General features: G+C 45.0%; 2 protein-coding genes across 8 annotated transcripts; both read right to left on the minus strand.

Moving 5' to 3' along the window:
* Window positions 1-4,088: 4,088 nt before the first annotated feature.
* On the minus strand, window positions 4,089-15,572 carry Ccnl2 (cyclin L2). Of its 5 annotated transcripts, none has more exons than XM_052715995.1 (11): window positions 15,175-15,572; window positions 14,697-14,771; window positions 14,374-14,483; window positions 11,906-12,026; window positions 9,876-9,940; window positions 7,429-7,528; window positions 7,006-7,110; window positions 6,779-6,920; window positions 5,990-6,098; window positions 5,619-5,711; window positions 4,089-5,115 (listed from the first exon to the last, which is right to left on the minus strand). In XM_052715995.1, the coding sequence occupies exons 1-11, from the start codon at window positions 15,454-15,456 to the stop codon at window positions 4,761-4,763; spliced, it is 1,557 nt and encodes a 518-aa protein (XP_052571955.1). In that variant the 5' UTR covers window positions 15,457-15,572; the 3' UTR covers window positions 4,089-4,760. The 5 variants fall into 5 exon arrangements, with proteins under 5 accessions (XP_052571955.1, XP_052571954.1, XP_052571957.1 ...); XM_052715994.1 differs by having other exon boundaries at window positions 5,990-6,101; XM_052715997.1 differs by lacking the exon at window positions 15,175-15,572 and having other exon boundaries at window positions 5,990-6,101; window positions 14,374-14,547.
* Window positions 15,527-27,215, minus strand: Mrpl20 (mitochondrial ribosomal protein L20). Of its 3 annotated transcripts, none has more exons than XM_052716001.1 (5): window positions 26,707-27,215; window positions 26,514-26,624; window positions 22,219-22,296; window positions 15,789-15,874; window positions 15,527-15,665 (listed from the first exon to the last, which is right to left on the minus strand). In XM_052716001.1, exons 1-5 carry the CDS (start codon window positions 26,989-26,991, stop codon window positions 15,596-15,598), a joined length of 630 nt encoding a protein of 209 aa, XP_052571961.1. In that variant the 5' UTR covers window positions 26,992-27,215; the 3' UTR covers window positions 15,527-15,595. The 3 variants fall into 3 exon arrangements, 2 of the variants coding, with proteins under 2 accessions (XP_052571961.1, XP_052571960.1); XR_008213642.1 differs by lacking the exon at window positions 15,527-15,665 and adding an exon at window positions 18,888-19,123 and having other exon boundaries at window positions 15,760-15,874; window positions 26,707-27,195; XM_052716000.1 differs by lacking the exons at window positions 15,527-15,665; window positions 15,789-15,874 and adding an exon at window positions 18,781-19,123 and having other exon boundaries at window positions 26,707-27,194.
* Between the last annotated feature and the right edge of the window lie 66 nt (window positions 27,216-27,281).

Raw genomic sequence — 27,281 nt, forward strand, 5'->3', positions numbered from 1 at the left:
CAGGGTTCCTCTGTGTAACAGAGTCCTGGTTGTCCTGGAACTCCCTTTGTTGACCAGACTGGTCTCGAACTCACGGAGCTCGGCCTGCCTCTGCCTGCTGTTTGTTCACACGTTAATTTTTACCCCAAAACCTAAAGCAGCCTCTGTGGAATATGGGTGCTGCTTCCTACAGCAAGAGCCTAGCATTTCATACTACACCTCTCTCACTCAGAAAGGCCAGTCTGCCCCGATGGACTGGGGCACCTGCTTTAAGAAAGGTCCAAGACTCAGGATCTCCTTCATTTAACTGCTTATGCTTTGCATGAGGGATTTCTGGGGAATCTTAGCAAGGAGTGGCCAAGTGTGTCATCCCCAGGCACTAACCTAGCTGACTAACAGTTAGTGGAGCATAAATCAATAATGAGGACAGAAACTGCAGGCTCTAGTCCCGGCTCTGTATCTGAGGTCACAAAGTGATGTTGTATATACCCTACCTTCCAGAGGTGATGCCTGAGATTTTAAACACAAAGGTTGGTCTTTTCCAATGGTGTTGCGAGAGAGGAGGCACACTGTGCACATGCACATGCCACAGCATACATGTAGAGGTCAGAGGATGACTTGGTAGAGTCAGTTCTCTTCTTCCACCTTTACGTGGATGACATGGATCTGATTCAGGTTGTCAGGCTAGTGTGGCAATACTTAACCCACTGAGCCATACATTACACTAACCCAAACAGGAAGGTTTATACACATTAGATTATCTTCAGTTCACAGTCTCTTTCCCTGGGTTTAGCCACAAAGCACAAAATGGTGCCCTCTAGACTCCAGCCTTCATCCTGGTGCTTCCAGTCCTCAACATGATCAACTGTGACTTGATGATCTGTTTATCTCCCTGCACTCTATCTAGTTAGATGAAAATGGAAGACCTAAACCAAGGATCCAAAGAGATAAATAAATCCATCAGAGAGGTGATGATGTTGAGAACAATTCAGATAAGGAGAGTCAGGGACCATTAGGAGAAAAGGCAAGTGGAAACCCATGTCTTGGAAACAGATCAATCAGCATCCTCCTTCCCCAATCCCAGAATTAGCCAGTTTCTGATCTTTAGGGAGATACGAAATGCCAAGCTTGTTGTTGAGATCCCTATACCTCAACAGGCCCCAGGCCAAAACAAGGGGCCCAACCACCATAGGGCAGCTGCTTGGCCATGGTGGCAATGAAACATGGGTACATTATCTGTGACACTGTGACAACGTACTGCTGGTATGAGCCAATCTTGGCAAGGCAGAACTGAAACTACAAAGATCAATTCTTCATAAAAACCCGAAGACAAAGCACTGGTGGGGTTGAAGAGATGGCTCAGCAATTAAGAGCACGTCCTGCTGTTCCATAGGATTTGTTTGTTCCCAACACCCTGATCAGATCATGGTGTGCCTTCAATGCCAGCATTCAGCAAGCAGAGGACGACGATCTTAAGTTCTAGGTTAGCCTAGTCTGCAAAGCAAAACTCTTTCTAAAAGAAAAAAGAAAAATCATTGGTAGAAGATTTGAGGGGAAGGAAGGTGTGTGTGTTTTCTTTAGAGGATGGAGGAGCATTTAAGAGTGTGAGTGGCCTAAGGCATCCCAGTCTGTGTTGAGGAACCCTAATATTGGGCTACAGAAGCCCAATATTAGCTGGATTGTGCTAGTCAGGGTAACTGCCTTACTTTAGCTCAAGGGTGGAGTGCCAGAGCCAGCGTATGTATGTCTTTATTTATTTATTTTGGGGGGGGGGGGGGCGAAGGAGAGGCGCAGTTCAAGATAGGGTTTCTTCGTGTAGCCTTGGCTGTCCTGGAACTTGCTCTGTAGACTAGGCTGGCCTTGAACTCACAGAGATCAGCTTGCCTCTGCCTCCCAAGTGCTGGGATTAAAGGAGTGCACCACCACCACCACCACCACCACCACCAACACCACCACCACCACCAACACCACCACCACCACCACCACCTCTGGGCGCCAGCTCATGTCTTATCCTAACACAACAGTTAGTTATGAAGCTTGTTAAACATTGTCTATTTTTAAAGTTTTATGAGTTTTAAATTTACTAGATGTATTTATTCATTGTAATTGTTTTGCCTGCATGTATGTATGTGCACCATGTTCAAGCTTGGTGTCAATGGAGGCCCGAAAAGGACATCAGATCCCCTGGAACAAGAGTTATAGGTGGTTGTGACCCTCCTAGTATGGGTGATGGGAACTAAATCTGGGTCCTCTGACAGAGAGATGCCAAATCTTAGATAAGATTTCAAGTAGCCCAGTCTGCCTCAAACTCAATACATAACTCAGGATGATTTTAAAACTATTGATACTCCAATTCTGCCTCCATGTTCCACCACACCTAGTTTATGTAGTGCTGGGGATCAAACCCAGGGCTTTGGGTATGCTAAGCAAGCATTCAATTGAGCTACATTCCTCAACTCCACTTTGTAGTTAATTGAGACATGGTTTCATTATGTACTGGCCTGGAACTCATTAAAGAGACCAGGCTGGCCTTGAACTCATAGAGATCAACCTATCTTTGTTTCCCAAGTGCTCAAATTAAAGGCATGTGCTATCACAGTTGGAAACCCCTTCTTAATTAAACTAAATAGTTAAGGGAAAAATTCTAACACAAAACATACTGTTTGTGTGTTTTGTTTTGTTTTGTTTTGTAACTTTTATCTAAAATCTAAATGTTACTGGAGTATTATACATGATGATGAAAAAGCTGTATTGCCTCCTGCATGAAAGTGATAAGTGCACAACAGTATCACTGTGTCTGAACCACAGGGTTCTTGATGCAGAGTATATGAACAAGGCAAAGCAAACAGTGGCTTCTGTACCCTTTGTTACATGGATTCCCCTAGAGCAGTGATTCTCAACCTTCCTAATGCTGTGACCCTTTAATGCAATTCCTCATGTTATGGTAACACCCAACCATAAAATTATTTTCATTGCTAATTCAAAACTGTAATTTTTGTTTGTTTGTTTGTTTTTTCGAGCCAGGGTTTCTCTGTGTAGTTTTGGTGCCTGTCCTGGATCTCACTCTATAGATGAGGCTGGCCTCAAACTCACAGAGATCCACCTGGCTCTGCCTCCTGAGTGCTGGGATTAAGGGAATGCACCACCACCGCCAGGCCTCATAACTGTAATTTTGCTACTGTTCTGAATTGTAATGTAAACATCTGTTTTCCGATGGTCTTGGGTGACCCGTGAAAGGGTTGTTCCACTCCACAGGGGATGCAACCCAGAGGTTGAGAGCCATTGCCTTAGAGGGAGGGAAAGGTTGATCATACCACACTCAGACAGGGGATACCAGGATGAACTGCTTTTTCTTGCCAGGGCCCACAAATACCTTGCTGAACCTGTATTGGTCTCAGTGATCACCATGACCTGGGAGCCACTGCAGTAGAGTTGACCCACCTGCTACTTCTTTGTGTAGGGACAAGGAACCATGAAACTGGCCTGAGCAGGATTTGACTAGCCCCAGCAATGATACTCAGACAAAGTATATACAGGCTACTTGGAGGCACTGATGCTCTGGCTATTGAGGGTGGGGTAAGGTATGGGGAACAAGGTCCATACTTGTCTCTAGGAGCTAGTCTAAGGAAGTGACTCCTGGCAAAACAGCCAGTACATTTTTACAGGCAATACTCATCCAAAGAATAGGCCTGCTCATCTTAACCTGTCTTACTGTCTGTCCACAGTGGTTCAGATGGCAATCTGAACCCAGGAGCCCTATTCTTGGCTGTCCCTGTACCTAAACACAAAATTTAAGTTATGATAAACCCATGACCCTTAGACTGAAGCCCTTCAGCTGTACATTGATGTACGGCTTCCCTCCTGTTGCACTCCAGAAAACAGCCTTTCATCTCTAAGGGCAGATGGTTTCAGAACGCACAGAGCTTAATACAAAATCCAACACTTTAATGAGAACTGGGAGCAAAGATCAGGGAATATACAGCTCATATTTCCCCTAGAATAGTTAAGGTGGCAGTGCACAGTTGCACACAAACACTCCCACTATGCCTGAGTCCCACAGCCAAGCCCCAGGCATGCACATAAGAAAACAAGCAGAATGACAGCCCACGGAGTCTTACATCCCAAGTGTCCTGAGAATTTTGTTTATTCAACCTCGTAAAATTTCTCTAGAGCTGGTGGCCAGCACTCAGCATTGCACAGATAAAAATATATGACTTTCAACACAGACCTAAATACCTTCACAATTTAAAAATCAGAATTCTCTATACAAGTGTTAAGCTAACAGAATTCAAATTCTGAGTTTTTATATATAGCTTTCACTTGTATTAAACACATGTTTATTTACAACGTGAATAGAGAACGGGGGCGGGGGCTATTAAGGCCATTTTCTCATTGTGAAACACTGGAAAATATGTACACAAGTATAACCTAATATAGGTGGACATTTGAAAAATCATCTTTCTTGGCTTAACGTAATTGAGTATCAGTTTAGGAGTGAAGAGACAGCTTATCAATAGCACCAAGCCACACCAATGGGGACGAGTGCCTTTGCTGTTCCATCCAGCTACCTGAAGGTCTGCAGTTGAGGTGGACCTTCAACTGGGACGGATGTGCAGCACTCCCCAGGCCAGCCTGAAGGGTACCTTGCTCGCTGTCCCATCAGTTAAATTCACCTCAAGGTCCAATTGAAAACACTTCCAAAAAATATCATGCTACAAGGCCACTGAAGCCAAGGTGTGCCCAACAGGGAGGGACCAAGGGCAGCCACCAGGGAACCCATCTCACCTCCGATGTCTGCTGTGTGCAGGGTGGTCCCGCTCATAGCGATGGCCTGTGCGCTCATAGGACCTTGAACGCTCTCGTCTTTGATCTCTATAGTAATGACTTTTCTTCTTGTATTTTCCAGAATTGTCTGTCCGCTCTCGTGACGGGCTTCGAGAACGAGAGGAGCTTCGGCTACGAGACTTGTGTGGCTTCTGGGTGAGGTACTTGCAGTCCTTAGATTTCCGGGAGGTCCTCACTTCTGAGCCTTTGTAGGGAGCACCACGGTGTACTTGCCTTGGAGGAGAATCACTGCGGCTCCGAGAACGACTCTGTGACTTGGACCCACCTGAGGTAGAGGCACTATCACTTTTCCTATGGAGAGAAAAACATACTTGTGACCACAAGTGTGGCCACCTGTCCTAGCTAAGCCCTAACAAAGCGAGGAGTTGGCAAAGGGGTTCATTTTATTTTGTTTCATTTTTCAAGACATGGTTTCTCTGTGTAGCCCTGGCTGTCCTAGAACTCACTCTGTAGACCAGGCTGGCCTCTAACTCAGAGATCTACCTGCCTCTTTCTTCCAAGTGCTCAGATTAAAGGCATGTACCACCACCAGCTGGCTGCAAAGGGACTCAAATTCAGAGAAAGAAAAACCACATCAGGTTAAGAACCACTGCCCCACTGGGCATGGTGGCACACACCTTCAATCCAAGCACTTGGGAGGCAGTCTGCTCTACAGAATGAGTTCCAGGACAGCCAGAACTACACAGAAAAGAAACCCTGTCTCAAATAAAATAAAAAGGCACCAATGTCCGCACTATTGCAAGTGACATCTATGTCCCCTCCTACTACCCTAAGAAAATGCCCCAGACACACACCTTCTCTTTGGAGAAGCAGACCGTGACGGGGATCTTGAGTAGCTCTCTTCACGGCTCCTGCTCTGACTTCGACTCTCATGCCCTTTTGGCAAGCTGCAAACAGGAGCAGAGAAGTTTCAGACCTGTAATACCTTTTTTTTTTAAAGATTTATTTATTTATTATGTATACAGTATTTTGCCTGCATTATGTTTGCAGAACAGAAGAGGGCACAAGAGCTCATTATAGATGGTTGTGAGCCACCATGTGGGTGCTGGGAATTGAACTCAGGACCTCTGGAAGAGCAGCTAGTGCTCTTAACCTCTGAGCCATCTCTCCAGACCTGTAATACCTTAGCCTTCAATGTCTATCTAAGCACACATGAGCATCTTACCCATTCACAGGGCTGTCTGCCTTGGCTTTCTTTGGTCCCTCCACTTTCCGTTTGGCATTCTTCACAGAGAGTGGGGAAGACTTGTTTCCTTTACCTTCTTTGGGAGATTCTACTGAATCAAATAAGAAATTAAAACCATAATCAGAAATCTCTTCAAAAGGAAATACACTAGCAAAGCAAGACAAGACCACCTGTACTAACCCAGAATGAAAATATACACAAGACACAGATAGGCCTTTTGTTCAGACCTATTTTGCCCAGGGACCAGGGAATGAGTATCATATTCTATGTTCTAACAATATAATCATAGACTCTAAGCTTAAAAATTTAGCTGGGTGGGGGTTGTTGCATGCCTTTAATCCCAGTACTCAGCAGACAGATCTCTGTGAGTTAGAGGGCAGCTTGATCAACAAAGTTAGTTTCAGGACATCCAGAGCTGTTGTACAGAGAAACCCTGTTTCAAAAAACCAAAACCAGAACACCACAAACCAAAAACCAGATAACAAGCCAACTTGGTAGATATCGTTTAAAAAAAAGAAAGAAAAAAGGGAAAAAAACAGCATTTCAGAAAGGCTGTCCACATTTCTTAGAATGAAAACAATTCCTGGGGCCTCCCTGACTTATTTTAAGGACCATCAACAGACAGCTAGGGATTCCAGTACCAGAGTACTGTTGAGATAGCTGCAGGCTCAACTCCAAGACAGATCTGGGAGGGAGTAGCACATATCCCCAAACCAAAATTCAGGTTCCAAATTGCTCCCTTGTGAGGAATGAAGTCTGAACACTTACCCAGCTTGGGAGCAGGTGAGAACCCTGCAGCACTGTCCAGAACTGGAGCACTCCCGGGTAGCAGCCCCCTAGCTCGTGCCTTGGCCTCTTCGATGGCATGCTTTCTCTTTTCCACCTCACTTTCTAGGTGTGTCAAATCAACCTGAAAAGCCAGAATCATCCATTCAGAACCAAATGCTTCTGGCCAAACACAAGCATATAATCCACACAAAAACACACAGAGGAACCTTTTTCCGTGTATAAAGCTGCAGGATTTTAAAGCAAATTTCTTGAATTTCTTCTTCAGTTGCTCCAAACAAAAGAAACCAATGCGGACGATTGGGTAAAGGGATCTGTGAATACAAATGTTATCATGTCACTTTCCTTAAGAAATCCAAGGCCAGGTATGGTGGTGCACACCTTTAATCCTAGCACTCAGGAGCAGAGGCTGGATCTTTGTGAATCTGAGGATTCTCAAAAAACCACCACCACTACCACCATCACCAACAAAACACTTCAAGACCAACAAGATTCTTAGGGCAACACCTGAAAATGGCCTGACAGTTACCAAGAAACTCTGTTGCTAATGAACCTAGTTTGACAAATACACTAACATTACTAGAGGGTGGAGAAAGGTCTAGAGTCTAAAACACAGGCAGCCATATACTTACCTCCAGTGTCCGGGCAGCGAGGTAGATACAGGCACAAGCAATGCTCTCAGGTTGGAACCGCACAAAGACATCTGTGCGAAGGCTGTCATTCATGTAGTTCCTAAAAACAAGACCAGGAAGATTGTAATGATATGGGCAACTATGCTACTACTTGTAATCAAAGGTTGTTATTCCTAAGGGTTCTACACTATGATTGGGCTGGGAACTCTGGGAATCTCCAGAGATACCAGGGGATATTCTGAATACATGAAAGAAATCACTGGGGAAAAAAAGCTGGCTGAATGTCAAACAATACGTGTTGCTATGAACGAGAACCGACTTTAACTTTACTTTTCCTTCTATATTTGGCCTGCTATCATGCAAAGCACAATGCTTAGAAAGAAAATGCTACTTAGTAGTTAAAATGAAGTTGATTAAAGAAATCTAAATGTTCAAAATCCATAGTGCAGAGAAACATGCAAACTCAAATGAGCAGGCTGAGCATGAAGCCTTGAAACTGTGAGACAAGCTGTCGTCCTGTGTTCCTTTTCTTCAGGCAGCACTTGTGGCCCGGGCCTTCTCCAGATGACTGAGCCGCAGCTCCAGTGAGGGAGTCCACTTGGAAAAGGGAAAGGCCCTTGGGTGCAGTTCAGATGCATGGGCACATCATGCAGAGGAGGTCAACACCCAAGGGAATCCTCTTCTCGGGTTTATCAAAGAACGTTTCCAAACTGTCCCATTTCAACAAGGAGTCTTAAAATGAACATTCATAAAAATCAGACAAAAGCAACAAAACACTAAAAGTGGCAACAAGCTAAGCACACTTAAAAATACTTTAATACTTTAGAAGATATATATATAAGTACAAAACTTCACATTTTTAGAAAAGTTAAAGGTCTTTAAAATTGGCTACATCTTTAACATTTTCTTTATATATTTCTTTTAAATTTGTAGTCTAAAACAAAATGCTAAACTAGCTTTATCAACATTACAAAAACAATTCATGAGAAAACATGTGAAGAGGTTATATTATACACTGCCCAACATATCCAATAATGGTATAACACACACACCCTAATGTCAGGCTGTACCTCATAAGATTTAACTACCCCCACCCCAGTATCTTTGCCCTAAAACCTTAGAGAAAGTAACATTCAAACCCAATTTGACATTCTAAACAGTAAATTCTACAGATGTCTATTAGAGGCAGCTGGCCCTGGAAACATTAACTCTACACATCAGAAGGGAAGCCAGAATGAGAGCTGCACTATCCATCTCTCAGGAGTCATTCTGTGGCTAAACAGCGTAAACATTCACAAATATAACCATCAATAACTTTATTACTAATAAGGAATTTTTAGTATTCAAATGTACTAACTCATTAATATTAAGTTCTAAAAACAGATGAAATCCTTTAAAGGTGTATTTAAACTTTATGCTACATTTGAAATAAATTACAATAGTTTAACTTAAAGATGCACACCTTTACTGGAATGAGTGCCATTTAAGCTGCTGAAAAGAGCAACTGTAGGACTTGGGAGAAATAATGACAAGATCTAATAACAGCCTGAATTTCCACCATGCCAATTTGTCACTTCAATTCTTACAGCTTTCTATATATATATTTTTTTAAACAGGAAAGGTATTGCATCTTTATTGCACAGGTACAGCAGTTTTAAAAGGACAAAATTCAAGTTAAGACAGTTATCAACTCTAATTGATTGATACAATTACCAAGCACGACAGGATTAACAAGAAGCACAATCGTCAGAGAACCACAAGCAGCAGTCGGCCATGACTATACTATCAGGTACGCATACCACCAGTCTAGAGCCAGCCTTCGGTGGAGAGCCTGCACTGGATTGGCTGAAGACGGCCGCTGTCCCTGCACCAAAGCGCTTGGACAGCAGAGGAGAAGTCTTAGTCACTTACCCTCAGAGGCTACCCTTTGATTGAAAGAGTACAGAAAAGAAAAGTCAAAACAGGTTCTCTATAAAGCATGTCATAGCACCAGACAATTCAGTCAGCAATTATGACCCCTACAGACTTAACTCTGTGGGGGAAATATACCCCAACACCAAATTGTTACTTCAGGCTTCATTCTAGCATATGCCTGCTAAAACCAACCCAGGACTGCATCAAAACCCCTTCCCTTCCCTAAATTCTCTGGAAACAATACCACTGATTCTGTTGTTGGGACCATCACCTATAACATTCCTATACCCAGCTACCAAACCTCAGAGAAAAGCCCATTGACTACTCTCCCGGGGTGGAAGCATTGGAAATACAGGGGCAGGGGTGGATGGGCCACCTACCGTTAAGCCTGTCCCTGTCATTTTGGGGGAGGCACTGGGACAATTCCAGACCATAACCAAGTCATGGGATGACAACCCACTGCCCAAGTGCCTCAAGTAATACATTCCTGAACTGCCCTTGCTGGTCTCATAAAACAAGGAAAATCAACTCACCATGCAGTCTGGACCAGGTGTTGATTACGCTCACACTCTAACACCTGAAGGTACATAACGATTATCTGGAAGATATGGGTCAGGCAGTTATTACCAAAAACTTGGAGAGCAGGGAACTCAGATCTTGGTGTCCATGCAGCAAAAGAACCTCAAGCTATACCCCAGGGAGCTCCTGGTGACGTCCGGCAGACAGCTCCACTTTTGTGATGTGCTTGCTACCTGCTTTTACAGCTGGACAGAGTGCACATGTGAAGACCACGCTGCACCCATGGCATCGAAGGCCTTGTTTTCCATGTGGCTCATTTTCATTCTCGTTGACAACATCTTTTCCATCAATGAGATTAGCCTGCTCTACATAGCCCTGTACCCCAGTAGCCAACTTGTACAAAACATGAAAATACATTAAACAAATTAAGAAAAGTACTTAAAATATTTAGTGGATGATTTACCAAGAATTTAATGTCAGAAACTCAAATAAGCAAGAGAAGATGACAAGGCCACAGAAGTAAACATGAACTTTTGTTTGGTTTAATAAGGCAGGGTCTCACTTTGTAGATCGAGCTGGCCTGGAGCTTGATATGCAGACCAGGTTGGCCTCAAACTCAGAGATCTGCCTGCCTTTTGCTACCCAAGTGCTAGGATTAAAAGTGTGTACTACTATACCCAGCTAAGCCTGAAGCTTTAAAGTTTTAGTTTAGCTAAACTAGGTAAGACACTCAAGAGACAGAACAATAAACTCATTTTTAATCAGCACATGATATAAACTATTTTGGTTAATTTTGAAATAAAAGGATTCAGAATTCTTCTTGTTCTTCTACTGGAGATATTAAAGCTAACTTTTAAAAGTTAGTTCTTGCCAGGCGGTGGTGGCACACGCCTTTAATCCCAGCACTCGGGAGGCAGAGCCAGGTGGATCTCTGTGTGTTCGAGGCCAGCCTGGTCTACAGAGCTAGATCCAATGCAGGCACCAAAACTACACAGAGAAACCCTGTCTCAAAAGACCCAAACAAACAAAGTTAGTTCTTAAGGGCTAAGGAGAAAGCTCAGTCAATAAAGTGCTTGCCACACAATCCCTAGAATGCATATAAAAATGCTGGATGTGGTAGCTCACTTTTGAGAAGTAGATACAGAAGGATTTGGGAAGTAGAGACAGGATTCCTGGGACTCACTGGCCAGCCAGTCTAACCTAATTGGTAAGGTTCAGGCCAATAAGACCACCTGTCCCAGGAGGAAATATTCCTGACAATTTTATCTGGTCTCCAAATGTACTTGTACACACATGCTCTTAAACAAAAAAAAATTACTGTTAAGAAAAATGTACATGGGGCTGGTTAAGGGCATTTGACTGCTCTTTCAGAGGTCCTGAGTTTAATTCTCAGCAACCACATGTGGCTCACAACCATCTGTAATGGGATCAGATTCCCTCTTCTGGTATGAATAAAGACAGAGCAATCATATACATAAACTGTATGAACAAATAAATCTTTCTTTCTTTCTTTCTTTTTGGTATTTCAAGACAAGGTTTTTCTGTGTAGCTTTTGAGCCTCTCCTGGAACTCGATGTGAAGACCAGGTTGCCCTTGAACTCACAGATATCTACCTGCCTCTGCCTCCCAAGTACACAGATTAAAGCTGTACACCACTACACCAGGCTAAGCCCTGCTTATTTTTGAAATAAGGTCTCATGTAGGGGAGGCTGGCCTCCTACTTGAAATGTAGCTAGAGATGTCTTTGAAATCCTAACCTGCTTGCCGCCAAGTCAGGCAAGAAAAATGTATGTTAATGGATTCAACTTCAAACTTTACCACTGCTTTTGAAAGCCCAGATCTAAAGGACATCACTTCAAAAACTCTTATATTACTAAAAATAATATAAAAGTTGATAAATAAAGGATTAATTTTACGTTCTAGACATAAACAAAAAAACCAAATGAAGGGAACATTCAGTACTCTTCAAGGTCTTCATTTCAGCATATAGTAGAAGTCAACTGAAGTATGGCTTAGTTGGCCGCAGGTGCCAAACCAAACCCACCTTATGAGGGTGCTTCACGTGGACACAAAAGCCCAGCTCCTTGAGAACACGTCTTTCTGCCTTTATAATCTGGTTCTTTAAATTAACATACTCTTGATCCAGCACTAGAGGCACAGGTTTCCTGCAAAGACAAAGCATATGTTCTGTATCAGGATCAATCAAGCAAAAGTCTTTCAGATTCTACCAAGTGATTATACTACAGTACCAGAAAGCTACAAATGTCACTTCCTTTAACAAAATTGCAAAACAGCCCTCAAACCTCAATTCTAACCTATGTGCACTTTATTACTAACCTGCCCCTTGTCTCTACACATAAACAGTATTTAGCATATCAATACACCTCTTGAATATGGTGGAAGGTCTCGGGATCTCTGCACAAGTGTTATATAACACCATGTCAGATTCAAGACAAAAAGATCAACCTTTCTGGTTGAATGGGAAACTACAGAATCAATAAAGTCATCCCTCAGTATACACTGGAGCTGGTTCCATGACAACTTTCACCTGATACTAATACCTATGAATGCTCAAGTTTCTTATACAAAATGGTGGAATATCCCCAAAGCACTTACATATAGTCTCCACACATTTCAAATCATATTTAAGTACTTTATGATACCTAGTACAATGTAAATGCTACACACATATAGTCATGGTACTGAAGTTTAAGGAATAGTGACAAGAAAGTCTATACATGTTCAGCACAGACACTGATTCCACTCCCTGTACCCCAATATTTTCAATCCAAGGTTGGTTGAACTCTTGAATGAGAAAGCTACAGATATAGATTGACTATCAAAAAAGAGACCAGGTTTAGCCTGGCATGGTGGTGCATGCCTTTGATTGCAGCACTCGGGAAGCAGAGGCAGGTGGATCTCTGTGAGTTTCGAGGCCAGCCTGGTCTACAGAGTGAATTCCAAGATAGACAGAGGTCTACAAAGAAACCCTGTATTAGAAAACCAAACCAAACCAACAACAAAACATAAGAGACCAGACTGTGTTTTAAAAGGTTTCTGTTAAGTTGAGCACATTCCCCTAACCCCAGCACTCTAGGGGCAGAGACAGTCCTTCTGAGTGAGGCCAGCCTGGTCTACATAAAGTTCCAGGCCAACTAAGGCTGCATAATAAAACTCTAGTACAAAAAAAAAAAAAAAAAAAAATGCAGAACAAAATAAAAACTAAAGGGCTTCTGTGAAAAAGAACAGGAAGTCTGGGGTAATGTCTAGGGGCATGGTCCACTTCTAGGGACAACAGTTGTCTGGTTTTTTGTGTGGATACTTTCTTTTTCTTTCTTCTTTTAATTTTGTATGGGGGACTGCTGTAGTCAGTTGGTCAGTTGCTTCCTTCTACTTCTACCATGTGGAACCTGGGCATCAAATCCAGGTCCTCGGGCTTGACAGCAGGCTCTTTTACCCATTAAACCATCTGATCAACTCTGTGTGTATGTATATTCTTTAAAACTTTTATTACATTTGTTTGGTTTGTGGGTTGTGCCTGTGGAGGACAAAGGACAACTGTGGGAGTCAATTCTCTCCTGCCACGTTGATCCTAGAGTTGAATTCATGGTCCTTTACCTATTGAGACCCTCACTATTGCTTTTGGGTTTTACCTATTTTTGAGAAAGGATCTTCTTATGTTTTATGTTCTCTTGTGGCAGGGTCTTATGTACTCCAGGCTGGCTTCAAATTCATTATGTAACTGAGGATGGATGACCTTGAACTCTTGATCTTATTTCCACCTCTCAAACACCAGGATTTCAATTGCATATCTCCACTTCTGACTTGCTCCAAGGGTGGGTTGGTTTTTGTTCATTTACTGTTGTTGTTTTGCTAGACAGGGTTTCTCTGTGTAGCCCAGCTGTCCTGCAACTTAGCTCTGTAGACCAGGCTGACCTCAAACTCAAATGAATCTCCTGCCTCTGCCTTCTGAGTGCTAGGATTAAAGGCTTGTGCTACCATGTCCAGCTCTCCATGAGTGTTTTAAAAAGCAATATTTGGAGACAAGCATGTTCACACGTGTAGTCGGAACATAAGGGGAGATTGAGATGGGACTGCTGAGAGGTTGAGATCAGCCTCACCTACATTTCAGGCCACTTACGGCTACACAGCAAGGTCAGATATCAAAACAGACAATTTCTAGGGATATTTCTGTTAATAACTTTGGAAGGATACAAACGCTTCCTGTCAAGGAGAGGCCAGGAATGCTAGTCAATATAATACAATGCTGGGACAACTCCCTTAATGAAGAACCACCAGCCCAGAAGCATGGGGAAAACAGGAGAATCGGGTGGTGAGCTGATGTGGTCATACAGGAATTGTTCCAGCAGACCTAGCACAGCCAGCTATCCTGCTTATTGTGCTCCCCTACTGCTACCTCTAGACAGCATCTGGCACTCGGGAACAAGCTGCTGTAAATCCACTGGTTGGTATTACAATACCAGACATACAACAGCTCTGGAAGGGACTCACTTTTTCTCTCTTAGATGCCGAAGGCGATGGAATACATTGATGACATCCCTGATTCGTCTTGGAGCCTCTTCTATTTTGGAAGCCAGGTGAACACAAGCCATGGACACATGCTGAAATGTACATTGGGACACAGGTGTTTTTCCCCAACCTGAGGAACTTCCAGGGCGTTAAAAACTATTAGGAGCAAAAAGAAAGTACAGAGACAGGCCTCCAGGGAGAGAACTGTATAGGCATTGCAGGACAGAATTCAGTTCACTAAGTAGTGTGCAGAACAAGTCAGGTTTCCTCCCAATTCATCTCTCTGATAAAACAAAGAAGCCTACCTCCATGGAATGTTTCACGAAGGACTTAGTGTAAAAGAATCGCTGGAACAACACCTGCCCTGTAGCCATGGCCACCTAGGGACGGAGAAGATTCCATCACTTTTGAACGCAGAACTCAAACCTGTCCCAGCTCAAATGTCATGTGTAGTTCCCCCTTGGACAAATACCCACAGTTTCCATTTCCCCAAAGAATTTCGGTCTCGCGAGGTTGTCCTGGGGTTTGTAAGAGGGCCTTCGCCCGAGGGGGAGGGGGGGAAGGGAAGTCCGGGGCGGGCCCCACTCCAAGCCGGTCAGCGGCCAGGTTTGAAGCATGGACTCAGGGGGATTATGTCAAGGCTGCGGGGCGGGCCGGGCTCCGACCTCAGTCATGGTCTAGGTCCGGTTGGTTCCGGGACGTGGGCCAAGCCAACAACAAAGGCCTGGCACTCTCGGCCGGCCGGCGGACGGTTACCTATAAAGCTCGCGGCCGCGCCCTTACCTGCGGCAGGCGAAGCAGGATGCCGGCTGCCTGGATGAGCTCGCAGCCCACCACGCGGAGGCCGGTCTCTGTGTCGATATCGAGACCACTCGACATGGATGGCGTGAAGCGAAGCTTGTCGTCGGGCAGCAAGCAGTTCTCCAAAGTGATGAGCACGCCTGAGTATAGCCTGTCACCGATCAGTACCCCCTGAGACCCTGGGGCGGCTCCCCCCGAGCCGGAAGAGCCGGCCGCCAACGCAGGAGCCGCCAACACCGAAGCCCCGGCCGCCGACGCCGCCATTTTGTGCCGCCGATTCTTTTTCGGGCCCTTCCCGGAGGGCGGCTCCTCGCGACGATCACAGCCGCCCCGCCCCGCCCCCGCCCATTGGCTGCACGTCACCGCCGCCTCGACCCCGTTGGCCGTACGACCTGTTCTTCTGTTACGCGTCAGCCTCTGACGCCGGAAGTGGCCACGGGAGGGGCTGCTCGTTACCCACTCTGCTCCGCGACCTGGACAGAATCGGAAGCGGTCAGTCCGGTGCGGATTGCAGCGCTCCTGCCTCGCAGACTGGAGCTCTAGAAGGGAGTCTTTCCGTGGGTATTGGGACTTCTTCCCCACAGTCTCACACGCACAGCATTACAGCGCGATTTAGTCCAGGGTCTTTACTTCTCAACCCTTCCAGCTCTTCCTCTGGGTCTGCTACAGCTGTGGGGTGGATCTGTCAGCATTAAAAGTGCAGGTTAGGGCCGGGTGGTGGTGGCGTACGCCTTTAATTCCAGCACTCGAGAGGCAGAGGCAGGTGGATCTCTGTGAGTTCGAGGCCAGCCTGGGCTACAGAGCGAGATCCAGGACAGGCCACAAAACTGCACAGAGAAACCCTGTCTCGAAAAACAAAACAAAAAAAAGTGCAGGTTAAGGAACTAGAGATGCCCTTCCAGAGGTCCTCAGTTCAATTCCCAGAAACCACATAGTGGCTCACAACCATCTATAATGGGATCTGATGCCCTCTTCTGTCATGCAGGCATACATGCAAACAGAGCACTCATATACATAAATAAATCTTTTTTTTTTACGGGCAGATTAAAGAGAAATGGAAAAGTCAAATTTGATGACTCTACCAATCTCTCGTGGCAGGTACTAGAGATTTTAAAGGTCGGTAGGAAAATACTTGGAGTTGACCCTACAGACAGTATTTATGAGTATTCCTAACTCCGTTACTGACCTGCCAAGTTTCACCTAAAACTATGCAGTAGATGTGGCTATTACCTGTCACTGCTGTTATCTTACGCTTTCACCAATATTGCAGCTTTGGTGGGAGGGAAAATTGGGAGGACAGTGGAGGGTAAGGAGATTCCTGGATAGGTCCAATTCAGGTGTTCTGAGCTTCAAACAAGGCTGCCAATAGTCAGCATCCCATAGCCCAGCTCTAGGGGGTTGATTTGATTCCACTCCCTAAGCAGATCCAACAAAGACCACATCTCCTGCCCTCTACCCATGTTGGTCGTATTGTTACTGTCCACTCATCTCTATCCCTAGGCTGCAACTCCAAGGTGGGTCCAAGGGTCCAAGGCTGTCACTGCCTGGCTGCTTGCCCATTCCCTAAACTGAAGCTGGCCAAAAGATAGAAGAGACTTGGCTCTAGTTACTCAAGCCAGACTCTGGTACTGGAGATGACTGTCAACACCCAACAGGGAGAGAAACCTAGGCTAGATAGGGATGCTGGGTATAACCCACAGTGGTTTGTTGGCAGCATCTCTTGTCTTTATTAAGTACAAAACAAAGCTCAGTGATGGGGCCAAAAGGGTCTATATCTTCTACCCCATCTGTTCAATAACCATTGGCTGATGAGTAGTATGTATTGAACACTCAGGCAAAGTGGTGACAGTATTGTAAACAAGACACAAATACTTAGTGCAGTGACCTTTAGGCTGATAACAACAACAAAAACCAAAGGGGCCTTGTCTTCAGTAATGGAAGATAAAATTAAGCTGGCCTACAGTGATGATAAAGAACAGAGGAGAGATCCAAGTGGTCTTTTTTTAATATACATTTTATTTAATTTTCTTTTATGTGCATTGCTGTTTTGTCCGCATTCATGGTCTACAAAGTGAGGGTGCTCTTAACCTCTAAGTTATAACTTTTTAAAAATTTTATGTGCATTGGTGTTTTGCTTACGTGTATATCTGTGTCGAAAAACAAAAACAAAGCAACAACAAAAGCAAACTACAGAACTTGATAGAGGCATGGAAATAGGTGTTTTTAGAGGGATGGCAGTCTTTGAGTGAGCCAGGATCCCAAGATGGCCTAACCTGATACATTATCCCCTGCAGGAGGAAGAGTGAAAGAGACTACATTATATAGCATTAATAGACCTGCTGAGGTGCTGCTGCTAATGAGTTTGTCCAGAATATATTCCTGAGCCTTAGAGAGCAGTCTTGTTAAAAGACCTAGCTAGAGCCTGGTGGTGGTGGCACATGCCTTTGATCTCAGTACTTGGGAGGCAGAGGCAGGCGGATCTCAGTGAGTTCAAGGCCAGCCTAGGCTACAAATCAAGTTCCAGGACAGCCAGGACTGTTACACATAGAAAACCTGTTTCAGAAAAAAAAAGAAAAAAAATCTAGCTAGATGATGTAAGTTTGGAAGTCTCCCTTTAAAACTGAGCCAAGGGCTGGAGAGATGGCTCAGAGGTTAAGAGCACTGACTATTCTTCCAGAGGTCCTGAGTTCAATTCCCAGCAACCACATGGTGGCTCATAACCATCTATAATGAGATCTGGTGCCCTCTTCTGGCCTGCAAGGACACATGTAGGCAGAATACTGTATACATAATAAATAAATAAATCTTTAAAAAAAAAATTAAAATAAAATAAATAAATAAAACTGAGCCAACTTTTCATACTGAGACCAAGAGTATCACATTCTTGATATGAGGACATAGTCACCTAAGCTGTACCCAACAGGGAACATAGAAAGAGACAGGGAAACAGGCTAGTGGCCCAACAGCTGAACCACTGGGTATGACATACATAAGGAAAAGACCAAAAGAGGTTAATATCAAATAATAAGCTTACAAACTAGGAACAGACCAGAGTCTGTTCCCATCCTCCTGTTCCCAAATACCCAGCAGCCACTTCCCAAATTACCACACAGAGGCTTATATTAATTATAAATGCTTGGCCAATAGCTCAGGCTTATTACTAACTAGCTCTTACCCTTAAATTAATTCATATTCTTATCTATGTTTGGCCACGTGGCTTGGTACCTTTCCTCAGTACGAATTATCATCTTGCTTCTCTGAATTTGCTGGCGACTCTGACTCTGCCCTTCTCTTCCCAGAATTCTCCTAGTCTGGCTCTTGCCCTCAAACTCTTACTGCCCAGCTATTGGCCAGCTTTTTATTAGCAAATGAGAGTAAAATATTCGCAGTGTAGAAAAGGATTGTTCCACAGCAGAGCAGGGGCATTTCAGAAGCCTGGTGTGGAACTTCTACTTTAGAGGGAAAAACAGCATGCAAATCCTACTACTACCACTTAATAGGCAGTCAATGATAACAAGTATATGGGCACTTCAGAGGCTTTATGCATTTAAAGGTGTGTTTGCCTGATGCCAGAAAATAACTCACAAGTTGAACACTGCAAAAGGTTTATTTGTACAATCTTTACAGGGCATTGAGTAAAAACCTTTTCTCTCAAGCCTGTTGCTAAAATGTAAATAAATACAAATCAGACTTACTGGTGATAGACAATCCTTTTGCAACTATCTTGTTTATAAGAATTTCCATAGCTCTTTAGCCTTCAGTGGTACTGCATCACTCTGGAAAAGATGCCCTCAGGCTCCTTTCCATCCCCCAAAGCTGCAGCAAATCCTTCCTGCTGCCTTCTCTTAGCCAAAGCTGCCAAAGATTTAAAAGTCTTTGGTTCATAGATGGCCAGGTCCACAAGTACTTTCCTGTTGAGCTCCACCTGGCACTGGGAAGACAAAGAACCACAGCCTGTAGTAAGCATCAGAAACCACTTGAAAAAGCTAAGTGTAGGGGTTAGGGATTTAGCTCAGTGGTAGAGCACTTGCCTAGCAAGTGCAAGGCCCTGGGATCGGTCCTCAGCTCTGAAAAAAAAAAAAAAAAGAAAAAGAAAAAAGAAAAAGCTAAGTGTGGTGGTATATGCCTTTAATTCCAGCACTGTGGAGGCAGAGGCAGGCAGATCTCTGCATTCCAGGCCAGCCAAAGACTAGTGAGACCCTATCCAAAAACAACAGAAATTACTTCAGTAGACTACAGGAGATTCCATGTGGGAACAGACAGGAGGATGCAACCACAAGACCTCGTGAGTCTAGAGTAGCCAGCACCACTCTACTGGTGTCCAACAGCTGGGAACGGTGGGATAGGTAAAGCAGGAACATCTTGCCTGTAAAATGTAGGAGGATACTGTAGAATAAATTTGGGTGGGGACAAGTAAAGGTACCTGTAGAGGCTACAACATGGAAGAGCCAGCCGAGGCCTAGAACCCACGGTTAGGGTCAGTGGTCACTTGGGCACTAAGACTTCTGGCATGGGCTAATCCTTTACTGTAATTCAAAGACATATATAAGCTTCTTAAGACTACAGGGCTGGCAGAAGCATTGAGTTCAAGGTGAGACTACCTCAAAAGAGAGAGAGGCCATAGGGCTGGGAGTGTAACTGAGTGGTGAGTGCTTATGTACAGGCCCTGGATTCCATCCCCAGCAATGATGATCAGTAACAGGTGATTTCAGAAAGCAGGTAACTTTCAGCAGTGGGACAAGAAAAGAAGAAAAGGGGATAGGCTAAATATAGTAAATACTGCTATCAAGCACTAAGTGGACTCTACTGTATGACCTGGAAGTGACTTTCTTTCTTTCCTTTTTTCTTTATTTCTTTTGGTTTTTTGAGACAGGGTTTCTCTGTGTAGTTTTGGTCCTGGATCTCACTCTGTAGACCAGGCTGGCCTCAAACTCACAGAGATCCACCTGTCTCTGCTTCCCAAGTGCGGGAATTAAAGGCATTGCATCACCACTGCCTGGCTCACTCTCTCTCTTTTTTTTTTAAAGACAAAAATCTCTCTATTATGTAGCTCTGGCTGTCCTGGAACTTACTATGTAAATGAGGGCTGGCCTCAAACTCACAGAGATCCACCTGTCATCCTCTTCCCCTATCCAAGTGTTTGGACTAAAGATGTGTACCACAACTTGCAGACCTGTGACTTTAAATCTGCTTTCTGAGCTTCAGGCCCACATCAATAAAATGGGGAATATAACACCTCCTCAGCTCACCCAGAGGACCCTTAAAAAGCACTAGGACAATGTCTGTGCTAAGGTGGAAGCAGAATGCCTACCATGGACTCTTTTTTTTTTTTTTTTTGGTTTTTTCAAAACAGGGTTTCTCTGTGTAGCTTTGCGCCTTTCCTGGAATTCGCTTTGGAGACCAGGCTGGCCTCGAACTCACAGAGATCCACCTGCCTCTGCCTCCCGAGTGCTGGGATTAAAGGCGTGCGCCACCACCGCCCGGCACCATGGACTCTTTTTAAAAGGAAAAATGTGGGATGCTGGAGAAATTGCTCAGGAGTTAAGAGCACTTACTCCTCTTCCAGAGAAACTTAATTCCCTGAACCCACAGGGCAGTTTATAATCATCTATAACTCAGGGATCCAATGCCCTCTTCTGGCATCGAAAGACACCAGGCACAGATGTAGTACACAGATATACATGCAGGCAAAACAACTTTACATAACATAAAAACAAAAAACCCGGCCGGGCGGTGGTGGTGGCGCACGCCTTTAATCCCAGCACTCGGGAGGCAGAGCCAGGCGGATCTCTGTGAGTTCGAGGCCAGCCTGGGCTACCAAGTGAGTCCCAGGAAAGGTGCAAAGCTGCACAGAGAAACCCTGTCTCGAAAAACCAAAAAAAAAAAAAAAAAAAAAAAAAAAAAAAAAACACCAAAAACAAAAAACCCTCAAAGCCAAAGTTAAAATTAGTTTTCTATCTTTTTCATTTCATACAGAAACATCCAAATTGGCAACTGTTGCAGGATATTTGATCACATTACGTTTAGATGTGTCTGTCCTTCCTTGCCTGCCTAAGACACCTTCTGACTGATTTAATAAAGAGCTGAATGGCCAATAGCTAGGCAGGAGAGAATAGGCGGGACTTCCAGGCAGAGATAGGAACTCTGGGAAGAGACATGGAGGAAGTAGAACGTACTATATGGAGGAGAGGTAACAAGCCATGTGGCAGAATGTTGATGAATATAAACAGGTTAATTTAAGTTTTAAGAGCTAGTTGGGAACAAGCCTAAGCTAAGGCCAAGCTTTCACAAGTAATAAAAAGTCTCTTTAATTATTTGGGAGCTGGCGGTCCAAAGAAAGACCTGTTCCATTTGACATCCCACACTGGGTACCAAAATGTTGTTTTCCATTAGCACAATGGCCACACCTGAATCTGCTGCTGTGGTTCCAGTTACTGGCCCACTTTTCAGGCAGAAGCCTGGTGGTTCCACCTCCTGCTGCTGCCACCAAATGCAGTTTTTAACTAAATATCGTTCTGAGTTGGGAGTCAGAAGCTGGGGTGAAAACCTCCTAGCTCAGAAAGGTTGAGAAGCAACTAGCTGACCTTCTCGGCGTCTCAGAAATAGAGCATCCTTTCACTCCACCAAACCAAAAAAGACAGCCATACTCAAAGTCCCTCCCTACTACTCCCTGTACATCTCTATTAGTCTTCCAGACTCCCTCTGACTCTCTATGATTACTTTCTGTCAACTAGTTGCTGGCTCTGCTTCCTGACCCAAGGTTGATTTTATTTAATTAATGAAAATGTAAACTCGGGGTTCACAATGTGATCGAATATCCCAAAACAGGCAACTGTATGACAAACTATCAGCAAGGCAAGGGAAAAGCAGGTAGGTTTCCAGAACTCCATATAGACAACAAAAAGTAGTTTAGGGTGCAGCCCTAGCAACACTCATGTCTACCCCATGGACTGCTACCAGGCTGGCTTACATCTGATGGCATGATTCCTTTAGATGCTCAACACCTCAAAAAGGCCCTCAGCTTACCTTAATTAAGTTGACAATGAATGCTGGGTACTGTAAGCCATGTTCCTGGGAGGCAGCTGTAATTCGATTTGTCCAGAGCTAGAATTAAAATAAATGTTTGATATTGATTTCTTTCTTTCTTTCTTTTGAAACAGGGTCTCACTAGGTAGCTCTGGCTATCCTATAACTATGTAGATCAGGCTGCCCTCAAACTCAAAGAATCTGCCTGTCTCTGCCTCCTAAGTGCTGGGATTAAAGGTCTGCACCACCACACCTTGCTTTAGGATATTGCTTGATATTGATTTCTAAATGTTGTATCCATATCTTGTTTTTAGCAAAGGTTCTGACTGAATTAAAATTGCTTGTAAAAATAAGTAGAAAAGATGTTTTCTTCTCAGGCAAACAAGCTTTTAGGACAAACAACAGCAAAGGTTGATGTATTTCATACAGACAAGCCCCACTCTGAATCACAAGCAGGCAGCACTCCATGAAAAAGCAAGATGATCAAGAGATAGAGCCAGCCTAGGTTACATTTTGAGACACTGTCACAAAAAGGCAATGCACATAGATAGTCCTGGTGGTACAAGCCTTTAATCCCAGCACTCAGAAGGCAGAGCCAGACAGATCTTTGGGAGTTATGAGACTAGCCTGGTCTACCTAGCAAGTCCCACAACAGCCAGAGCTACACAGTGAGACCCTGTCTCAACAAAACAAAATGTTACCAAAAAAAAAAAAAAACAAAAAACAAGGGTGGTGGTGGTGGTACAAGCCTTTAATCCCAGCATTCAGGAGGCAGAGGCACAGGCATACGAGTGAGAAGCCAGCCTGGTCTACAGATCAAATTCCGGGACAGTCTGGTTTACATAGAGAAACCTTGTCTTGAAAGAAAAAAAAAAGGGGAAACAAAAATTTCCTTTAAAAATGACAAGCGGGCGGTGGTGGCGCACGCCTTTAATCCCAGCACTCGGGAGGCAGAGCCAGGCGGATCTCTGTGAGTTCGAGGCCAGCCTGGACTACCAAGTGAGTTCCAGGAAAGGCGCAAAGCTACACAGAGAAACCCTGTCTCGAAAAACCAAAAAAAAAAAAACAAACGAGCTTTAATATGGGGCTGGAGAGATGGCTCAGAGGTTAAGAACACTGGCTGTTCTTCCAAGGGTCTTGAGTTCAATTCCCAGCACCCACATGGTGGCTCACAACCATCTGTAATGAGATCTGGCACCCTCTTCTGGCCTGCTGGGATACATACAAAGAGAACACTGTATACATTAGCCGGGCGGTGGTGGCGCACGCCTTTAATCCCAGCACTCGGGAGGCAGAGCCAGGCGGATCTCTGTGAGTTCGAGGCCAGCCTGGGCTACCAAGCGAGTCCCAGGAAAGGCGCAAAGCTACACAGAGAAACCCTGTCTCGAAAAACCAAAAAAAAAAAAAAAAAAAAAAAAAAATGACAAGCAAGGGTGATACTCATGCCTGAAATCTCAGTACTTGGGAGGCCAAGCCAGGAGAACAACGCAAGTTTGAGGCCAGCCTGGCCTATGCCTGACCTATACAGTGAGTTTCAGGGTAAGCAGGGCTCTATGGCAAGGTTCTAGCTTACAAACTAAACAAAGCAAACAAAAAACAATAAAGACAGGCAGGCAGGCAAGGCCTGGTAGCATAGGCCTGTAACCCCAGCTCCTAGAATACCTAGGGCATGATTGCAAACCTGGGTCATAGAACGAGTTCAAGTCCAGCCTGGGAAGTTAGTGCTCTGTGATACATGACTTCCCTGGAGCTTGCAGGCCAGGCACCTTATCATGTTCAGGTTCCAGTTAGAGACCTCACCTCAAAAAAAACCAGGTGGATGGCTTCTGAGGAGTGACCACACATGCACATGACATTGGCTGGGGATATAGCTCAGAAATTCATAGGCCACAGAGATGGCTCATATTACTGTGCAGTCCTGATGACCTGATCTCAATCCTTGGAACTCAAGTAAAAAAGCTAGATGTAGGGGTTGGGGATTTAGCTCAGTGGTAGAGCGCTTGCCTAGCAAGCACAAGGCCCTGGGTTCAGTCCTCAGCTCCGGGGTGGGGGTGGGGGGGAGCTAGATGTAGTAGCATACATCTATAATCCTAACACTCCATTCATAGGCCAGATAGCTTAGAGTACAGGGTATAGCAGAAACAGTGAAGCAGATCTTGCTACAACGAGGTAGAAGGCAAGAACTGACTCCTGACAATTACTCTCTAACCTACATCTGTGCATAAGCATGGGTACATGTACACACAGAAAACCCATGCCGAGCATGTTCAAGGCCCTAGGTTCATTCGATCCCAAGTACTGCCTTCCCTTTCTTCCCCTCAAAAAAAGACAAGCAAGGAAGTCACCCACTGCAAACTATGTGTATGTACCAAAACAAAGATTGAAATTCTGTGGCAGACATAGGAACACAGCAAACTCTATGAAGGGAGAGAGGATCCTTGAAGGATCTGGTTGATTGGATTAGTAGGGTCTATGCCAGGCACAGGCAAATACCTTAACATCTATCTGGAAAGACACAAGAATCAAAGAGAAGAGCAATGGTAGTATAACTTCAGACTACCTGGTGTGTCTGTTCTTACACATTAGATAACAATGGGTTGGTTGGTTGGTTGTTTTGCAGAGTGAGAGTGATCTTTTAAGCATTTTTTTAAAAAAGGTACAGTAGTTCCACAAGTTCTCAAGTTTGAACCTGCATCAGAATCCCTGGGGGTTTGTTTACACAAATTTTTGGGTCCTCCTTCCAGATTCTGATTTAGCAGGTTCAAAGTAGGACCTTTAAAATGTGCATTTCTAACAAATCCCAGGGTGACCAGGGCTGTCCCAGGCCCTGAGAATGTCCACCGTGGCAGCAAATGCTCACTTTTCTTTTTTTTTTTTTCTTTTGTGGTTTTTCAAGACAGGGTTTCTCTGTGTAGCTTTGGAGCCTGACCTGGAATTCACTCTGTAGCCCACGCTGGCCTCAAACTCACAGAGATCTGCCTGCCTCTGCCTCCCAGTGCTGGGATTAAAGGCGTGCGCCGCCGCCGCCGCCGCCGCCGCCGCCGCCACCGCCACCACCACCACCACCACCACCACCACCACCCTGGCCACTTTTCATATTATAACTGAACACTCCCATGTGTTTACAAGACTGTAGCACATTTGGACCTGAACAAATCACCAGGTCCTACAGCAATACTGCCCTACCCCTAAGGCAGGTGCAGCTGAGAACGGACCAGGGACCCAAATCAACACTGTCAGAGTGTGAACACAGCCGTCACGATGCACCCACAGTCAGGTTAGGGGGTCCTTTAACTTTTTTTATTTGTATACATATATGGGTATGTCATTTGTGAAAAACGTGTGTGTGGGTGCCCGTGGAGACCAGGAGTCAGATGCCCTGCATCTAGAAGTATGGGCAGTTGAGGGTTGCCTAATGTGGGTGCTATGAACAGAACTGGAATGACATAGAAGACCAGCAAGTCCTCTTCACTGCAGCCATCTCCGGCCTTTAGGGAACACCTTCTGACTCTGAAGGTCAGAAATGACCTTTCATATGTCCCTGTTGACTCAGCTCATAGGTACTTATAAGAACTACAATCCAGGTCCCTAAGTACAACTCTCAAACGAGGAAGAAGACAAAAAACCTAACTTTGAAGGGACTCTAGTAGGCCCAATCATAAGAAACGTGGCTCTGGCAGGCCTTGCCCTTCCACTATTCCCTCTTCCTTGCTAAAAACCGTTAGATTACATACCTAAAGCTAGCCCTTATTTGGCCATGTCCTCCTCCTGAGGCTGACTACCAAGGACCAGCTATCCAAGTATTGAAGTCCAGCAAAAAGCCCCCTGTGGATGCCCTAATTAACCTGTTCAATTAAAATTAAACACCCCATCCTAACACGAGGCTTCCTCTTTTACCTTTATAAACTGCCATTTGCCTATGGGATAAGTCTGTTTCCTCTCTATCCAGAGTCAGTCCTTCGTCCCTACGGGATAACTATCCCTCCCCACTCTCCGGAGAACCTTTCCCCTTCTCCCGTCCTCTAACTCCCGTCTCTGTCTCTTTGTCCCTATGGTACAAATAAATCTTTGTGCTGAAAACTTGGTCTAGGGGTGTCTTGTGCTGATACCGATCCTTTCACCCTTCACACAGCTTCTGTCCAAGGAGGTGAGGACAACTCCCAGGGGATGAAGGCCAAGCTCCGGGGAGATGGAAGGCTGAGCTCCCGAAGCCGGGTGTGGAGGAGCGCCGAGCTCTAGGGGAGATGAAGGACAAGCTTAGGGGTCGGGATGGGGCTCCCAGGGGCGGCTCTTACGGTCCTCAGGTTCCTCTTCTTCAGTCTGCGGGCCTGCGTACACTTAACGAAAGCTCTGGTCACCGCCCTGACTGCCAGCCGGTAGCAGCGATTCTTCCTTCCCCTAAAATGCTGGACGAAGAAAAAGGAAGAAGGGTGTCCGGATGGTAGCGCACCACCTTGCCCGCGCCCCGATTCCGGCACGCACACTCACCTGAGCATGTTTCAACACCTCCTGAACCCGACAAAAGCGGTCCGTGAGGCGGTTCCGTAGCCAGAGCCGCGTTGTAAGGAATACCATGGTGTACTCCAGAGATCCAAGGGGCTGCCATAAGCATTTCCGGGTCAACGGTCGGAGAGGCCAGCCAGGCCGGGTGTGTGCGCACACACACAGTCTTCCGGGACGCCTGTGGGCTCGCTCCCTGAGTTCCGTTGTGCGTGACCGTCCGCAAGCAGATGGAGCAGGCGGAAGAGACCAGGTGCATAGAGCTGATGTCATGGACTGAAAGGACCAAGGCTGCGGGGCTGATGATCAAGTAGACAGAGAGAGCAGTTGCGGACGGAAATCTGACTTCCAGAAACGACCAAAGAACCTTGGTGGTCTGCTCTTGTGTAGGCATCAGTTAGTTGTCCCTAAATGAAAGTGACAGAAATTAAATCAAGGCAGCGCCATTCTAAATGCACCTAGTCTGGTTTTGTTGGTTTTGTTTTGTTCTTTTCTTGTTCTTTCGAGACATGGCTTCCTTTATCCCTGATGTAGGTGGTGATTGCTTTTCATCCCATTGGTGG

The sequence above is a fragment of the Peromyscus californicus genome, unplaced genomic scaffold (assembly GCF_007827085.1).
Source record: "Peromyscus californicus insignis strain IS unplaced genomic scaffold, ASM782708v3 Scaffold_5__1_contigs__length_169319896, whole genome shotgun sequence".
Lineage (NCBI taxonomy): Eukaryota > Metazoa > Chordata > Mammalia > Rodentia > Cricetidae > Peromyscus > Peromyscus californicus.